The sequence below is a fragment of the Simochromis diagramma genome, unplaced genomic scaffold (assembly GCF_900408965.1).
Source record: "Simochromis diagramma unplaced genomic scaffold, fSimDia1.1 OVJJ01000247.1, whole genome shotgun sequence".
NCBI classification, from domain to species: Eukaryota; Metazoa; Chordata; class Actinopteri; order Cichliformes; family Cichlidae; genus Simochromis; species Simochromis diagramma.
In genome coordinates this window covers 46651-64499 of record NW_024386949.1, presented here as the reverse complement: position 1 = coordinate 64499, position 17849 = coordinate 46651, and the positions used below count along the sequence as shown (strand labels likewise).

At 38.8% G+C, this 17849-nt stretch overlaps 1 protein-coding gene across 2 annotated transcripts in view; it reads left to right on the top strand.

Annotated features, from left to right (window-relative positions):
• Positions 1 to 17849, top strand: part of vipr2 (vasoactive intestinal peptide receptor 2) — a 66231-nt gene that overhangs the window by 31065 nt on the left and 17317 nt on the right. For both annotated transcript variants that reach the window (XM_040038507.1, XM_040038506.1), the window contains exons 3-4: positions 3765 to 3878; positions 7791 to 7882. In XM_040038507.1, coding sequence (XP_039894441.1) covers positions 3765 to 3878; positions 7791 to 7882 — 206 coding nt within the window. The remainder of the gene's footprint in view (positions 1 to 3764; positions 3879 to 7790; positions 7883 to 17849) is intronic.

The window sequence follows — 17849 nt, the reverse complement described above, 5'->3', positions numbered from 1 at the left end:
TTCATACTTCATGTTTTAGTTTCATATGCTGCTTTTGCTTACATGTATCCTTAAATCATCTAAGTGATAACAAAGAACCGATTATAAGTAAAACTGTAGTAATAATCAGGACTGTTGCAAGTGTACGTTATTGCAAAGTGTCCATGTGCATGTGTCGATTTTTAAAATGTTTCAAACGTCAGAATGGGAGGAGCTTTATAGAAGGAATAGAAAGGGTCTCATGTATTGCTCAGAGCTCCACCCTGGGGCAATGAGCCTTTTACTGTGTGTGCTGCAGTGACCAATCACCAGACTCAGTTTGTTTCAGGTTGTTTCAGCCTCAGCCGCCTTCATTAAACAAACTTCCACATGAAATAAAATAGTTTATTGAACCAGTTGACAAATTAAAACAAAACTGTATGTATCAAATATGAAATATGGAAAATATGGAAAACTGTGCAAAGTACTCCTCAGGCACTTTGAATTCAGCAAGTTTATTGCAAGCCACACTGTGCAGCATGAATCAAATAAACTTGGATACAACAGCAAGTTTGATGTATATTTTCAACCATATTCATTTTTTTGACACTCAGTCTTTAGATGGACAACTTCAAACCTCTTCTAAGTCAACTTGAGCTTGTGGGTTTGAATGCTAAACCAAAGATATGACAGATTCTTTCACACTGGTCATTTTTCATCAGGGGCAGCTTGAAATCACAAAGTCTATAATGTCATGTTGTGATCCCTCACTGACTTGGCCACCACCGAACACATCATTTGTGTCAAAATTGTCTGAAATACAGTGCCAACCAACTCTGACATTTGCGAGTATTTGGAAACTTTTGGATGTCAAATTGAAGCAAAAATGGAGTTTTAGCAAAGTTTTCCTTCAAAACATGTCCGTAACTGAAGGAGGTTAATGGAATATATTTACCCACTTATACATAAGTCACTTTTAAAAACTCACTGCATGAAATCCAAAAGGCTCAGTCACCCTTTACTTTGTACTGACTGGGAAATTAAAAAAAAAAAAAAGACCATAAAGCAGAGAAAGACGACATCCCTCCAGATGTGTACTGCTGTGCTTTTGCCGCCTGGTCACTTAAAAACTGGTCCTCTGATGTGTTTTTATGAAAGCGCTCAGAGAAAGGATGGATCACTTAGCGGGTAGATGGAGTTTTCTTCATGCACCAATGAGTTCAAATCTGTGTTTGAGCCATTTTACCCAAAGACATTTGTTCTCTCACTCTTTCATCTCTCCTTTTTTGCCCTCTTTTGCTCTCTCTGTCTGTTATTTCCCGTCTTTTACGACTTTTCTTCTCACCGTCACCCCCTCCACCCCCTGGCTGTTCCTCTTTTTAGTACTCTAAAGGAAGGATGGTGTCTGAATTTAGCATTTTCGTCTTGCAGATTATTTACAGAGAGGTCTTGACAAGAATAAGCTTTGGTTCCTACATTTGGAAGCTAGGCCAAATTCACAAAGGAAGGAAATGTAACCATTTCAGAATCAAGGACCCATACACGGGAGACCAGGGCATGCGTTCAGCAGAGGTGGCAACAGTACAAACATTCATCACTAAAGTAAAAGAACAGCGTTAAAAAAAACAAACTGATACTGATTCATCAAAAAGCAGCTCTTCCGCCAAGTATTTTGGACTGCTGAACCTTTACCTTCTATGTTAATAATAATAATTCTTTAATAAATTCCTAGTCGCTTAATAAAATATTAAGGGGCAAGAAACTTCCTTCACATTAATTTCTGATTAGACTGAATGTTTTCAGCTTGAATGTGTGTTACATTGAACACCAGGAGAGAAAAATAGAGCAAAAAAGAAGAAAACGAGCTCTGGTTTCTGTTCACATTGAAGGTGGTTGATTTTACCTCCTCTTCTAGGTAGCTAGATTGTGCCACACCTACAACTTATTCTGCACCTCCAATGCTGTTCCGGATGATTCTGACCCACTTGAATCCCTGCGTACGGTACAATTACTGATGCATAAATTATATGATTTTTCATTTGAATATGTTTCTTTGATCTCTCTTTTACGACAGTCGTATGATAAGGACCAAAGTAATGACAGTAAAATACTGTATAAAATAATCAAGTAGAGTACAGATACCTGAAAACCTTCCCATCTCTGGAGTTTTAAACCTTTATAATATAGAAGTTAATAACACATAAGAAAAAGTGAGTCTTTTAACAGGAAACAGACAGTTGCACAAAGAGAAAGTCATAATATGACATGAAGGCAAGAAGGATAAATAAATATTGTCTGATATGCTGCAATAACATAACAATAAAACAGATAAGGAAAAGACAGGGGAAGTAAAACAGGAAATGCATGTGACGATAAGACAAAGACAGAAAATAAATGTAGAATAGACTCAAAGATGACTGCATAGCAAGAAATAAAGAATCAAAGGAAAGGATTAAATGCAATACAGAAAAAAATAAAACCAATATGAAAGTGAGCATGGAACAAGGAAATGCAACATGAGAAACAGGAAATAATATGAAAAGAAAAAACAAATTGAAAATTGTGAGCTTCAAATTTTCATGTTCTTTCTGTCTTGTTTCACTGTGGATGAAGGTGTTTACAGAGGTGCACTCAATTGGGGAGAAGAGGAGGATTATTTCTGTAGAAGCTCATATCCACCCCCTCTAGTCACACAAACAAGTTAATAAGAAAAACAGATTTAATATGTTATTGTATTAAAAGGTGTGTGTGTGTGTGATGCTCATGCAGCATGGATGTTTAGCAGGGGTGTTGGGGAGGAGGGGTGCGTTTAATAAGCACACCGTCTCCATTCATCTGTTGCTAAAAAGCCGATATGACTGCTCAGTTTGCCATCAGCACTTTCACACCCATTAAGGCTCACGCTTAAGAGCTTGGAGAGATATTCCAGAGTGGGAGACTGACTTGACCGATTATGCAGACAAAGCTGCATGAGCTGAGTGACAAATCACTCTGCATTTACAGCCTCACCTTGTTGGTTGTGACAGATTGCAGATGCAAGCTGTGGAAATGAGCTTCAGGGTGTATAAACTCACTTTTTGAGAAAAAGGGAGGAACTTGGTTATTTTGGAGGCGCTCAGAGTAGAGCTGTTGCTGATGTAGCTTGAAGGTCTGACTGGGCACCTCATGGCATGTCCATTTGGGAGAAGGATTCCCTGGGGAAGACCCAGGACATCCTGGAAGCATTGCATCTCTTGGCTGGTCTGGAAATACCCCAGTATCCCTCCAGTATTGTGGTCTGTATGTCTACCAGTGTTTCTTAACAAATCCGGCTGAAACACCAACATGTTTATGCAATGGTGACGACTCAGTTTGTCTACCTATCTGTAGTCGACTTAATGGGTCTACACCTGAAAAGTGCTTAAGGTTAAGGTTGTTAAACTCCTCCCTGAGTATTGGTCAGATTTTAGAGATGAGTTTGTCCTGGATAAGACTGTCTCCAAGCCTCCTTGACCTCTCAGTTAATTTTCTTTCTCATCAGTTTATGCAGTACAGCCAACCAATGACAGTAAAGCTTATAACTTTATATCGTTATCTGACACATTACAATAATCTTTGTATAGTGATGGGTCATGAGCCAGAGGAACTACTGCGTCACTGAGGCAACAACTTCACACAGTTCGTGCATCCACTCACAAATGCAAAAATGTACTTTTAGCAAGTGAGAGGTGCTGCTGCCTTTTTTGTATGTTTGTTTCTAAAGAGGAATTTTAAATGTATACTTCAAGGTGAAAATCTTTCTAAACCTAACTACCCACCGTTCACAGGCCCCGGATGCAAAGGAGACTGGGACAGCATAGCATGCTGGGAGCGAGCGGAGTTTGGAGAGACCGTGACCATCCCCTGCCCTCGAGTCCTCAGGACTGTGTTTGGCAGAGATGGTGAGTACGGTTAATTCATAAATGAATGTAAAGGATCTCTTTAACTGATGTTTTTGTGTTTCCGCAGATAAATAAGTTGAGGGAAAATGGACATTTAAAAGTTCAAATTTTGGTAGCTATTTGCCTAAACTGCTGATCACATGACTATAGTCTTATATTAACATAACACTGGAATGCAGTAACTCACTTAAACCATTGTTATGATTTCTGTGAGTGTACACTTCAGTCTTACTGAGGTCAATTTTGTCATTAGAGTGTATGGGTAACAATTTGTTCCTAATCTCCCCTTACACTGAAGGACTGCCATGAAAACACAGACATCAGAGTTAAAGTAAAAACTGATGTGTTTATACATTACTTGAGCATTCTTCTGCTCCATTACTTTTGTTTTGCAGCTGCTTTACAAAAACATTCACACAAAAACATACAATGAAATTTGGAGCATGAAGAGAAGCAGACCTTTTAAAAATTGTTCTTTTTGTACAGAATTTCTTCCTCCATTTGTTCACTTTCTATGAGGCTGCTCCTGTAATATAATGATATAATGATACCAGGCTTAAATATCTGCAGATAACTTTTCACATTATCTAGAGCTGCACTTAAGTCACTCACCAGATGGGTTCAGCATTAATACTCAAGGCTCTCTGTCCCTGTTTGACATTGTTCATCTCCCAGTTGTGTGAATGTGTGCAGTCAGTGGATTCCCTCCTGAATCCATCAGATTTTCCAGCCAGTGACCAGATGGCAGTTTGGGTTTCCGCTCTGAGTGTGCTCTGATTTACATTGATGACTAAACATTATGCAAGCGCCCAGCGGCTTGTTCGGAGCCAAAGCTCACCCTGACGCTTCCCCTGTCTGGGACAGATACAGACACCCTACAGTTATTACGTTTTACTGAAATAGTAAAGACATCCTTCCTGGAGTTACCGAATACTTCGTTTTCTGTCATTTAAACGAAACCAGCGAGAAAGCCATGAATTCAACTTTGAAAGAGAAGCTCTTTATTTAGTTTTAGTCTACATTAATTTTAGGCAGCTCACCTTCATACTGCTAATTATAGCATCGCGAGAGGTTTAGTTTAACTAAGTAAACAGAACTAAAAAAGGGGGAAAAACAATAATAACTCAGAAAATAAATGACTTTGCAACATTAAACCTGCACAAAAAAATGACAACTTGTCACTTGTACCTGAGATATAACTACACAACTGAGTGGTGTGTCAGTGTCCATAAAATTGCTGCACAATTTTAACATTTTAAGAGAAAAATTTAAAAACACCCGTTCCAACAGAGATTTGTCACCTAGCTCTTCCCACAGTTTTGTTCCAGCTTGTCATTTTTTTTTACCCCACTTTTACACTAAATGTCTCCAATCTTAGAAGCCTGTTTTTTTTTTTTTTTTTTTTACTTTACTTTACTTTACTTTACTTTACAACTGTTTAGATGACTGATCAGTAAACTGAAAGAAAATATATTTTATGTTTTTTATGGCCTCCTAAATGTGAATATTGTGTAGTTTCTCAGATATCAAAAATAGCCATTAAAAAAACTGTTCATCAGACAATTTAATTATTTAAGTATTTCAATCAAGATCAACTCACCATCAGTTTAGAAATTATGGTAATGTCACACTATGGAAAACAACAGTTGGAGACGACCAAAATTACTACAATGAACTTCTTCAAAGTGACTTTGGTGTCTGTCAGTCTGATATCAGTTTGTGATTAAACAGGGTCAAACTGACAATTGAATGCAGTCTGTTTGTGATAATGTTGTATTTAACTGTGGTAAATTGGTGAGTTTAGATGGAAAATGTCGAGTAAATCTTGTAAATAAAAAAAGTAAATAAAAATTGGCAGTTGAATCCATATACAGATATTGAAAGCAGTCGTTTCCCCTGCATTTAAAGCTTTATTTTTTTTTATTTTTCAGCCACACTGTGCTCATTATACTTAAACAAGCTGAGTGCTGTCACAGTGTGATGTTAATACTTTTACTTCAGTAAAAGATCTGAAAACTCCCCCCCCCTCCACCATTTTTCTCAACTGCATGCTGTATTTGCCAAAGCTTTAATCCACATCTCTGGCTGACTTGTGCACATCAGTGGCCACTTGTGTTCAAGACTGCTGTTATATTTAGAGCGAACACAGCAGTGCACGCAGCTCAAATGTTGCAAGTAATCATGCTGTACATGCAAATCACTGTTGCTTAATGAATCGGTGTCTTAGCTTCAACTGTGTCTCCCCCCTCTGTGATACAGTGGACCGGGTTTGTTGAGTGTGTAGTGAGGCAGAAGTATGCTGATGTTACTTCCAGTCAGCGCACAAATGATGCTTCGTGCTTTTTACTGGGAATTTACAAAAGGAGGATGAACTTGCCGTGCACTGCAGAGATTTTGGCACTGGCACCCCCCTGCAAGTTTGCCTCAGGGGTTCACTGTCCACTGTGCATGCTATTCATTTTAGACACACTGATGGTGTTTTTACACTGTGGGAACATAAGCAATAACCTAAATTTTGTGACAATTTGTAATGCAAACTTTCCATTTTTAACATTTTGGGAATGTGCATGCCTGATGGCTCCCTCTAGAGTTTCATTTGGCTTTCTGTCCAGTAGCATCTGTCAGTGTAACGTCTACTGTAGGCTATAATATCCTCTCATTCTACATGACAAATCATTTTGACTGGCTCTCATATATCATGCTTTACAAAGATATTTTTAGCATCCAACTTCACAGTGGCCACTCATTTTTAGTACTAAAATTCATTGAAACACTGATATTTTCATGCTACAAAATACTTCTATCAAACTGAAATGAGTGATTCACAATATGTTCAGTTAAGAGTTGAGTGAATATGGCTTGGAGTGCTTGGATGAGCAAACCTAACAAAAAGAGAAAATTCCAAGGGTGCCCCGCTGCCAGCGAATCCCCAGAAAAAGTCAGATTATTGGTCACTGATGACATTAGAGATGCTGGTGTGATTTAAATGTGCATTTAGATGAGCAGTTTTTCTTATTTTTGGCTCAGACTCAATATAGATGACCAACTATCAAGGTCCTCCTCAGGAATAAACCTTAAAATTGAATTAAGTCAGGGATGAGAAACTGAGTTTCACTTAGGGCCACAAATGGGAAATGAGAATTGCATTAAGCTTTTATTTGACTCAAAAATGTGAGCTTCATACAACCATTTCACCTACAAGCTTACAAAGCCCTCAACCAGTCTACAAAATTATTTTGTCTTCATAACATTTAGTGAAGTAAAATAAATCACTCTGATTACAAGAACACTACCAAACAACTATTTTGAAACCTGTTTCACGTGCTTAAATTTAATTGAATGTAACCAAATAATCCTGATGTGGTGTAAAAAAAAAAAAGTTATACATTTTCATTTGAGTCCTGTACATATTTCTTGTCTTCTATGAGTTTATGTCTTTGCAGGGATTTGGATTCAGAGTTCATAAAGAAAATGCAAATTGTGTTCTTTGAAGATGAGTGTGTTGCAGTTAGCCATAAAACACTCAGATGTTTGGACAGTGGGGGGAGACTGGAGTGTGAGGAGGGAATCTGCTTTTTGCCATGTTTTTATGTGCAAAGTTTAATGAAAACTTACAGAAACGAAGGATTGTTAAACAAATAAAAATGACTCCCACATTAATTCAGGGGTTCTTAGGAAACAGCACCGACCATTGAGAACAAACAAAGACTCTGACCCCTCTGATTGGGCTCAAATCAAAGAACAGAGGCAAAAACCCCAGGAAGTATTAGCAAAACGCGACACAGTGAAACCTACATTTTTTTTTCTGTTTGCTAAAAAAGGACAAAGCAGGAAAAAGTGATCTGTATTTATTTTTGAGCATGCTTACTGAGAAACAGAGACTGAGTTGTGTGTGCATTTCTTCTCCTGCAGGTAACATTAGCAGAAACTGTACAACAGCTGGATGGTCTGATGTTTTCCCAAACATAACCAGTGTGTGTGGGGCAGACACGAGCCAGGATAAGGTACAGTAAACATCTTAACTGCTGCTTTTTGTTCTTTTGTGTGTCGTAAATGTCACCTGGATGTTAATGAATTCTGACTGTGGAACAGGAAAAGAAGCTGCGACCCCAACATGGACCATTAGTGGCCCCTAATTGACGAAGCCCGCGGGGTTGGCTGTTAATTAACACCAGTTAGTGGTGAAAGACTGCTTCTTTAAAAGGTCAATATGCCCAACAGTAGAGTGATACGTGTTTAAATGTGAGCAATTTGGTGTCTGCGCGCTCTGCTGTCTAGTTTTTTGTGTCGTTTAATGGACAAAAAACACCATTAGCCTTCCTCTAGAAGCAATTTGGTGTTAAAGGGTCGTCATTTTATGTTTCCCAGAATATCTGTATAATAGCAGCCATTTATCTAGGTAGGAAATTTTCTGAACGGCTTTCAGGTCATACAGTTTAACTACACTGCCACTATAAGATTGCTTTGGTTGAATTCTATGCATTTCAGACAGTTGGGTATCTTGGAATAGGAACGGGCCGGTGGTTTGCAAATATTTCTACACACATTGTATTCATATCTGTACAAAATAGCCACAAGGTGATACAACATGTTAATAATTCTTCTTTTTCTTCTATGTTTGGTATCCCATCTACCTGTAGCATGGCATCTACAATCTTTTTTTAAGATGGTCTCCACTACATGTGCATATTCAGTTTGCAGTTTGCCTTATATACTGTACCACCATGTATGTTTGCACGTTTCAATAAATCACGGCACCTTTTCCCACTTTTCCTTGAAAATGTGAAGTGAGGAGCTCAAGACTTTTGCACAGCACGCCTCCATCGCTGTATCAGACACTTGGTCTTGTTGCCTCTGAGTTATATCTAGCTCTGTTTTCAAGCAGAGGAAAGTGGTGGTGAATTTGTCCACACAGATGAAACGTTCAGTATGAAAGAATCACTTTTTGTGCATGTATAACTGTAATGTACAGGCGTCAAAAAGTCCCAAAACATACCTAAACTAGTGTCAAGAGATGTACATGTACATGTGCATGTACAGCACGATTTCATGGTCTGAGCACAGAATCTGAAACTTTGTTATCATTACATTGCAATTGTTTTTCTGGCAGACTTTGAGTTAAATTACGATTGCAAGAGAAACACTTAGTGCTAAAAAAGATGCTCCGTTCTTATGATTGCAAAAAAACCTTTGCAACTTTAGTAGGAGTCAAGCAGGACAGCACAGGACATGTGTCTGCAAACAGCATGGCACAGAGTAATTGGAGGTATGCAGCCAATATCCTGCAGCTCTTCATCTAACAGCTCACTCTAACTGCGTCTTGTTTTTCTTCCATCGCTCCCTGGACATTTTCAAATGATTCATCATCAAAAAATGAACTTTCTACATCAATATTATGATACTTTGTGGATCTCAGCTGGGCAGACATGGATATTTACAGAGGAGGAGGATTATGTGGAGTGCAGTGTTTCACTAGATGCTGACCTGAAATAAAATAGCCAAACACTTAGTGCTAAAAAAGATGCTCCGTTCTTTTAGCACAGTGTAAAAACCTGGCAATGCCATCGCAAACAACTGGGAAAGTGGAGAAGTTGCACTGTGCTCGGAACAACCCCTAAGTGTAGTAAAAAGTAGGCATGTGTTCCAGTTCCTTATGTTACAGTGGAAGGCAGCGAATTGTATATATTATTTCAATAAGGTCACTCGCAAGAATTGAAGAGGATTTACTTCATGATAAGGGGATTAGGTTCCAATGACCCAACACGACAAAACAAAATTCCAGCAGTGACGAGTTTTTATGCTGTTGGTGAAGACTGAGGATGGATGGAGCTCTGACTGAGGTGTCTGTGAGGTGGAGATGGGGAGGAGGTGGGCTGCAGAAATGAGAGTCTGGGAGGAAGAATGATAGAGAACATGGATTTACACTAGGCTTAGTCTTGCACGCCTTCTTTGAGCTGATTGGTTCAAAGAAGATGTGCACTAACATGATTAGATGAGAGTAATGATGTCAGTACTGAGACTGCCAGTGTGGGAAAGTGGTAGTGATGTAAAGAACAGACAAACACTCAAACGCCTGGGAAAGCAGGCAGATGAGTGATTACACTTCCTCCTTATTGAGCATAAGCTTCACTTTATTTAATTGATGTAGTCCAAACCAAACAAAGAGGTAACAGGCGTCTGTGAGGTTCCCTGCTCATCCTGCACAGACATCAAATTGATTGCACAACAGGAACATTTGTGGTTGAAGGTTTTAACTACATATTGAAATACAGTTACTGAAATGCTGATTAAACAATAGTTTTGCAGGACAGATGTCAAACGACTTCCTTCACAATTAGGTTCAGCTTGGGACGTCCTGACGGGTCACCAAACTGGAGTTTTTGGTGTGTTGTGTGTGGCCTTTTTTGGCCTCTGCTGTGGTAATTGCTGCTCCCCTCTTCTTCCACTCTTCTGTGGTTCAGTTTGGGTCTCAACTCTGTGTATCCTGAATCGCCCATTGTGCTTGTGCAATTGTTCATCCATCTCTCTTTTCAGTTTTGGCTCTGCACGGCTTCTCGGTTCACACTCTTCCCTTGCTGTGGTTTTCTGTCTTTCTTGTCTTCAGTAGGGAGTAGAGAGGTACTCGGGAATAATGCGGTACTGTCGTCGCATCAGCTGTCCATCTTCTTTTTGTCATTTTGCATATCAAAGAAAGAAATGGTTGAGCAAGTGTCTGAAAGGGTTCAAAGACCTGAGAACTTAACATTATTTTAACAAAACATAAATAGAAAGTGAGCTTTTATAATTCAAACAAGAGAGGGATTAGGACTAAAACCCTATGGGGGAAATAAACCAATACACACTCACTCACTTAAAAACACTTTGGTAGGTTGGGAATGTCTCATGGACAGAAGTCATACATTTTCTTTTGCAGCGTAATTAAACTGAGCTAAAATCAAAGACGTTTTACTTTATAAAGGAAGAGAAATGTTCCGTTTTATTTCTCACTGTTCACTGAAAGTTGAAAAAGGGAAAAAGAATCCAGCGTTTTTCAGGCAGCTGCCAAAAAAGTGTCTTTAATGTAAACTGCAATATGTCTGTGAAGGTTCTGAGTCATCCAAGTCATTGTAGTCTAAGGAGCTTGGAAAGTCCAGATGCTTTTCTGTCCAAGCTCCTTAGTCTTTAATGTAAAGTATGCAGGAGAATTTTGAACATGGGAATAGTGATTAAAGTAGTTTACAGGTTTTACTACAGCTCGCTGGGGAAAAAGCAAACAGAAAGAAAAAGATGGAAAGCAGCTAAATGATGCCTGTTTTTTATTTGCATCTTTTCTGGTGGCTTATTGTAGCGTTTTCACGCATAGTCAGTGTTGTAGTTTTAGAAATACAAGTTTAATGCTGATGAACTGATGAACTCTTCACCTGGATGTTTGGGCTTTGCTGTGTCCAAAGAAAGGAATGAATTCTATTTATATATTAGTCTGTTTTACAAATTTGCATATAGTGACATACATATACATTTTTCCTTACTAAACAGAAAGTCTGTGTGCACAGCCAGGGCTGTGTATCTGAGATGTCTTATTCAACATAGAGCCCAGAGTAGAAAAGAAATGTCTGTAACTGTTTAGTGTTCAGAGAAGTCTGAGGTTTGGGCTCATAAGGATTACTCGCACATACACTGACATCAATATTTGAAACCTTGTTCAAGTTTATTTTGGGCAGCAGCCATTGAAACAGTAAGTAGATGACATAAAATAAGGAATTACATAAGAGTTTCCTTTTTAAATAAGAATACACTGATTATAGAAATTGACATGAGCACATGTCAATGTGCTCATGTGAGCACATGTGTTACAACAGGTAAGGTAATCTACTTTTGAAGATGAGATGATCCTTCCACAGGAATCTCTATATTACAAGGTCATCCCACACCAGACAAGTAGTGCCCCGGCTGTCCTTGTGATTTTCACAAAGACTCAAGGTCAAACCATAACATTTTAAAAACCTTTCATTCAGCTGAGTCTATTTAAAATTTCATTAAAATATCAAGACTTCACCAAATAAAGGGGAAAAATATCTTTCTTTGTATGCTTTTCCAGACAGAGTAAAGGTTTTTGTTTATAGTTCCCAAGTGTCGGTTTGATCCGATCTGTCTACGATATACTGGAGATATTGCAGCGAAATGCCATTTAAGCCATATTACACGCTGAAGTGCATCGTGCATCGTGCATGGCTCGCTGTTGCTGCAGTTTGGCAGCACCCGGGCAGCAATCCAGGTTTGAAACTCAGCGGGAAACAAGAATCAAGATTATTTCATGGTAATACAACCTGAGTCACTGTAGTTTCATGATTATAAAAACATCTAATTTTGCACTTGGCATCGGACACCAGAGGCACTCACATACTTTTATTTGTATAAATCTACATTTCAATGACTTATTTTAAACTGAAGTCAGTGTTATTATGAAATGCAGAAGAAATGTTGAACAGTTTCCTTATGATTAGCAGATGCAGTGTTCATAAAAACAAACACTTTTTACTTTTATGAACAAGGATTTGAGTTATGTTACTGCAGCATGGCAAAGCAGCTGTGAGCTAAAAAGGGAAACTTCATGTAACATGGTATATTGTCCATTTTATTACACAGAGAAAAAAACATTGCATCCAACTTCTTGTGCCCTGTGTCACGGAGAAAAAAAGAATTCCTAGAAGGGTGGGAACCCTGTGAAGAGGCACAGTTGTGGTTGAGGTAAGGAGGAGTGATGATAAATGGTTTGGGACACGTCTCCCGAACAGGACTGGACCTTCCCTTTCTGACTGAAGTCTGGCATCCTGGCTTCTCGTCAAACAAACACTCTTTGATGTTCTTGCCGAAAGAAGCCAGTGGAAGAAATTCAACCTACAGCATCTTTTTCTGAGGAAACAAGATAACAGCGCAAACAGAGAGAGAGAGAGGAAAAGAGAGAGGCAGGGAGCGGGAGCCTGCGACGGACCATGTATGGTCGGATTTCATTTGTTTTGTTTTCTTTTGTAATGCAACAGATACTAAAATCTTTCAAACAAGAATAAATGTTGCTCGCTTTTCTCCTCCAGCACTAAGGGTATAATGGGGCTCGGGAAATCTACAAAACACAAAGGCCTTATTGCATCACATCTGTGCTCAAACACAAAGACCCATGTTTTATCCACCAAAAAATCAGACCACAAATGAACAGAACGTTAGAATTAGACTGTAAACAATAATTTTGTGCTTCGTGATCACGCAGGAGGAGAGAGACCAGACACATGTCTGCATGAAACCCACCTGCTTCTTTGTAATCAGTCACATGTCCACAACAACACATTTTGTGTAAATTTTCTGGTATTGTTGTTTCATTATTTACTTTATAATTCTGTTAGAATTTTCTGGTGTTTTTCACGTTCTTCCCTGAAACACTAAACTGTGTTACACCTCCCACTTCTTGTGGGTTAAACTAATGTCTAAGACATCACTTTTGTCAGTTTTTCATTCTTGTACAAATACTTTGTTGCAGGAATCTGTCCTTGGGTCTTTGCTTTTATGAAACTTTCGCTAGATTGAAGGAAAAAAGGTCAAATCGCCTGTCACTGCTTCCTTTTTCTAAATTACAGAGTAAAAGGAATTTGACCCAGTTAATTAACGCTGACACATTACAAGCCATTTTGCAATCCATGCTTGAAAGCAGGTCAGGAGGTTACAGAGAATACTAGACCACAGGTACTGCAGAGAATAAAATAACTGCCAAACAGCAGTGGGTGATAAACACACCACATAAAGTACAATAGAGTAGAAATAAAATACTTTCAGCTCCTTTCTTCTCTTTGTTCTTTACTCATGAAGTTTATTCAACAAATTATTCAAATTATCTTTTGCTTCATTGTTTATTTCCCTTGGTGCCGCCATGACGTTGATTTGAGTTTGCTGTGAAGTGCAAACAGTCAAGTCCACTATAAGATGCAGTGAAATAAGTTCTGATGCTTAGTGCTGGTTAAAATGCTTCCAACTGAATGTCAGCAAAATTAGCATTAGTATATTAGGGATGACATGCCAGCTTACCAGAAGCAAGACCAGTACAGCACCCCCTGGTGGCTGGCAGCATTATAGATCAGAAATCCCTTCCTCCATGGCGTGTTGCCTGTTGCTTTGTAGTTGACAGTCACTAGTGGACCAAACTCCCGTTGCCTTGGTAACTTTTTAAAGCATTGAACCTGTCATATATCTGGGAACAGTAATCTTTGCTATCATTTGGTATTTTCCCACCCATTTTGGGTTGCCAACAGTGATTTCGTCCATTTTTGTAATTGTCTATCGTTTCACATCGCTGCTACCCACCTGCAGTGTTCCTGTTTTTAGCACTGAGGGTGAAATGTCTATTAATGTGTCGTCATTAAGTAACTGAGTCAAATTTCCCTTAAGCAGTGACTCAGAAGAACAATAATAATAATGATGATGATGATGATGATGATAATAACTTTATTTATAAAGCGCTTTCAAACAAAGTGCTGTACAGCTATTTGAAAAAAAGAGATAAATAAATAAAAGCGATACATAGCAATACAAGTTAAAAACATAACAAAAATTTAAAAACGGTGAACAAGTAGGTCTTCAACTTAGCTTTAAAAACCTCCACCGAGCATGTCTGTCTAATAGCTTGAGGGAAGTTGTTCTACAAAAATGGGGCACGAGAAGAAAACCCATGCTCTTCAATAGTCTTTTTTTCTGGCTCTAAGAACTTTTAAAAGGACAGAATCCTGGCCTTTTAAAAGTTCTTAGAGCACAGGATGGAACATAAAGGTGCAAAAGATCAGGGAGGTATGAAGGCGCCAAAACATTTAAAGAATTGGAAGTGAGCAGCATGACCTTAATTCTTGGATGCACAACCTACCAGTACCTACACTCTTCCACGAATGGGGTCAGAAATGACCCCAAATAGAAACAATGCATTTTGCTATAAACTCGGTTGTTATTCTTCAAAATCTTTAAAACAAAGAGTTGTTATATTTTTATATTTGAGGTATTCCTCATAAAACATGATTGTGACATGAGGCCCTTTGTATTTTTATTAGTTTTTTCATTAATTTTAAGAAATTGCAGTTTTTGTATCACTTGTATCACTTTTGTATGCTTGCTCCGCATATACTGCAGAAGCTGGTTCTTCCTTCTGAAAGGCACAAGTTGTTCATCCACTGTAACACAATCACTGAGCATGAATTTCTGCCTGCAGTTGACCAGGAACAGGTCCCATATGTAGCGGAAAGCTGCCATGTGGTTTGTTTTCAGTCAGTAGGCTCTGGTCCTCTTGTCATCAAAGTGCAAGAAACGGCGAATATCTTTAAATCTTTGAATTGACATAGTGGCCTTGTACAATGGGTTATGCAGAGGACTCCCAAAAAACACACTGACTGGTACATCCCAGTTCTTCTCACTTCCTGCAAGAATGGTCAATCAAATGAAAGCCAGGAGCTAATGTTTGATTACATTTTTCCACTCTTTTCCCCTGTCTGTAGCTACTCTTTGTGCCTCCATGTTTGTGCATGTCAGCACCTCTCCTATTATATTATCAGACATGAACATCTTCCATGCATCTATTGGAGAGACAGTACTAGACCCAGGTGCAAGCCCTGCCGACTAATTCAGAATATTGTGGCTAGAGCAGTAAGAGGGGCTCATTCTGTTAGACTCAATATCCATTTCCTCTTCAGAGGAATCATCAGAGGGCTCCTCTGTGTCTGACTGGCCTTGTCCAGCGGGGGGGACAGTAGCCTGGGTCCTCTATATCTGAGATGTCAGATTCTGAGTCAGTGCCTCTGATGGGCTCTTCATCCCATCCGTCCGGGATCATTTATAGGGCAAGGTCCACAGCTGGCCTCATAGCAGCCATGTTACTTTAGATATTAAAAAAAAAATCAGAAAGGACAATGTTTGAAATGCACAGGAAACTATAAACAGGGCTGCACATAAATGGTTCACAGGTGCACATTTGCTGTCAAAATAAAAGACGCGTACCAGATAAGAAGTTGGAACACGCGTTTGTGTACATAAGATGTTCTGGATGAGGACAGACATTTGTTCAGAACTCTAAAGATGTTGAAGAAGCAAGCTCCATAAGCAATTACTTTGGTGTTCCTCCACCGCAAAAGAAGCGTGTATTCTATGAATTTCTGGGAATACTTTTATTTTGACAGTGAATGCACACTTACGAACCACTTATGTGCAGCCCTGACTATAAATCGTGTATGTTACTGTGTAAAAATTAATTCTTGATCCATCAGAAGTGTAAGTGGGACAGTCAGAGTTGCTAAGAATGAAAGTTTCATAGAAGGTTCCACAGGAACTGCTTGCGGTCATTTTTGACCCCACTTATGGAAGAGTGGGGTAGTGATACAAAAACTGCATTTTTTTTTTTTTAATTAATGAAAAAATTAATAAAAATGCAAATGGCCTCATGTTACAAACATATTTTATGAGGAATACCTGGAATATGAATATATTACAACTTTTCATTTTAAAGATTTTGAAGAAAAACAACCCGTGGGGTCATTTTTGACCCCACGTGTGCATCTAAGGGTTAAAATCTGCTCGAACCTGACAAGGTAGCCAATGAAGGAATTTTAGTTCAGGGGTAATGTGCTTAAATTTTCCAGTTTTAGTTCAAATGCGAGCAGCTGCATTTTGCAACATCTGTAAACCTCTAAAACCTTTCTTTGGTAGCCCAGAAAGGAGAGCATTACAATAATCGATGCGTGAAGACACACATGCATGGAGAAGAACCTCTGCAGTGTCGCTAGATAAAACTGATTTTGGCTATGTTCCTTTAATGATAAAAGGCGGTCTTTGTTGTCTCTTTTACATGACACTCGAAGGACAGTACCCTGGCGAACCACACGCCCAAGTTTTTAACCTTGTCCCTGCAATTTATGACATAGTCATCAATTTTCAAGATGAAATTTTAGGACAAGTATTGAAATTTTTGTGGCCGGTGTCAATCAACTCTGTCTTATCAGTATTTAGAAGCAGGAAGTTATTTGATAACCAGCCCCTAATTGCAGATAGACACGATTCTAATTTAGACACTTCACCTGACTCCTGACAAACAAAACAGATATTTGCACAGACTTTATATAAAAGATGAACCATGACATAATTGGCTTCTGGACTTAGCATTTTGAAGCTTTAGCGTTAGCATTTTGCATTAACATGTTGATTTTCTTTTATACTCAGATACATTTTGGACAAGAAGATATGCATAAACTGTATGTGTACAGTGCACAGAGATAGATACTGACTACGTTTTGCTACTAAACATGGAATAACAAATAATAACAACATGTTGTGGGGATGTAGCTACTTGATTCATATCGGAAACCTGATTTGTTTCAGTTAAGATCTCGTGGTCCCGAGTACTTTATGTTGACATTTGGGGTTTTGTTTATATTTTGAGTCTTTGCTCTAGTCTTGACTTAACTGTTTTTCCCGTGACTATTTGTAGTGTTGCAGAGTTTCAGTTTTTTGACCCTGTTTTTTTGCTGTATGTAATCAATAGAAGCATTATTAGCCTTTCCCCCAGTGTTTCCTGCATGCGCTGTCTTCTGTCTCGTCTCTCTGTTTCTGCTGGTTCGCCTGCCTCTGTTATTTAAAATTATTGTAATATTTAATTTAAAGTTTCAGCAAATTAAAACAGTGTAAATGTCATGTATCTCTCAGTTTAGCTCAGTACACACAACCACAGTCATTGGGAACACTGCGGACTCAACAGTTGTCCAGATGTTGATCACTGCATCCCTCATTAAGGAGGCTAAACCAAAGAAGGTCCTGGCTAAATGGCTGGCTGTCCACAGAGAGCTGTTCACAGACAGGACTGCAAGTCACAGTCCTTGATTCTGGAGGAAGAGTGGTAAAGCAGTTGTCAGCTGGTGTTGATGGTGGCCGGGTCGTTGTGTTATATCTGAAGTCAGTACACTCATCTACCGGGAC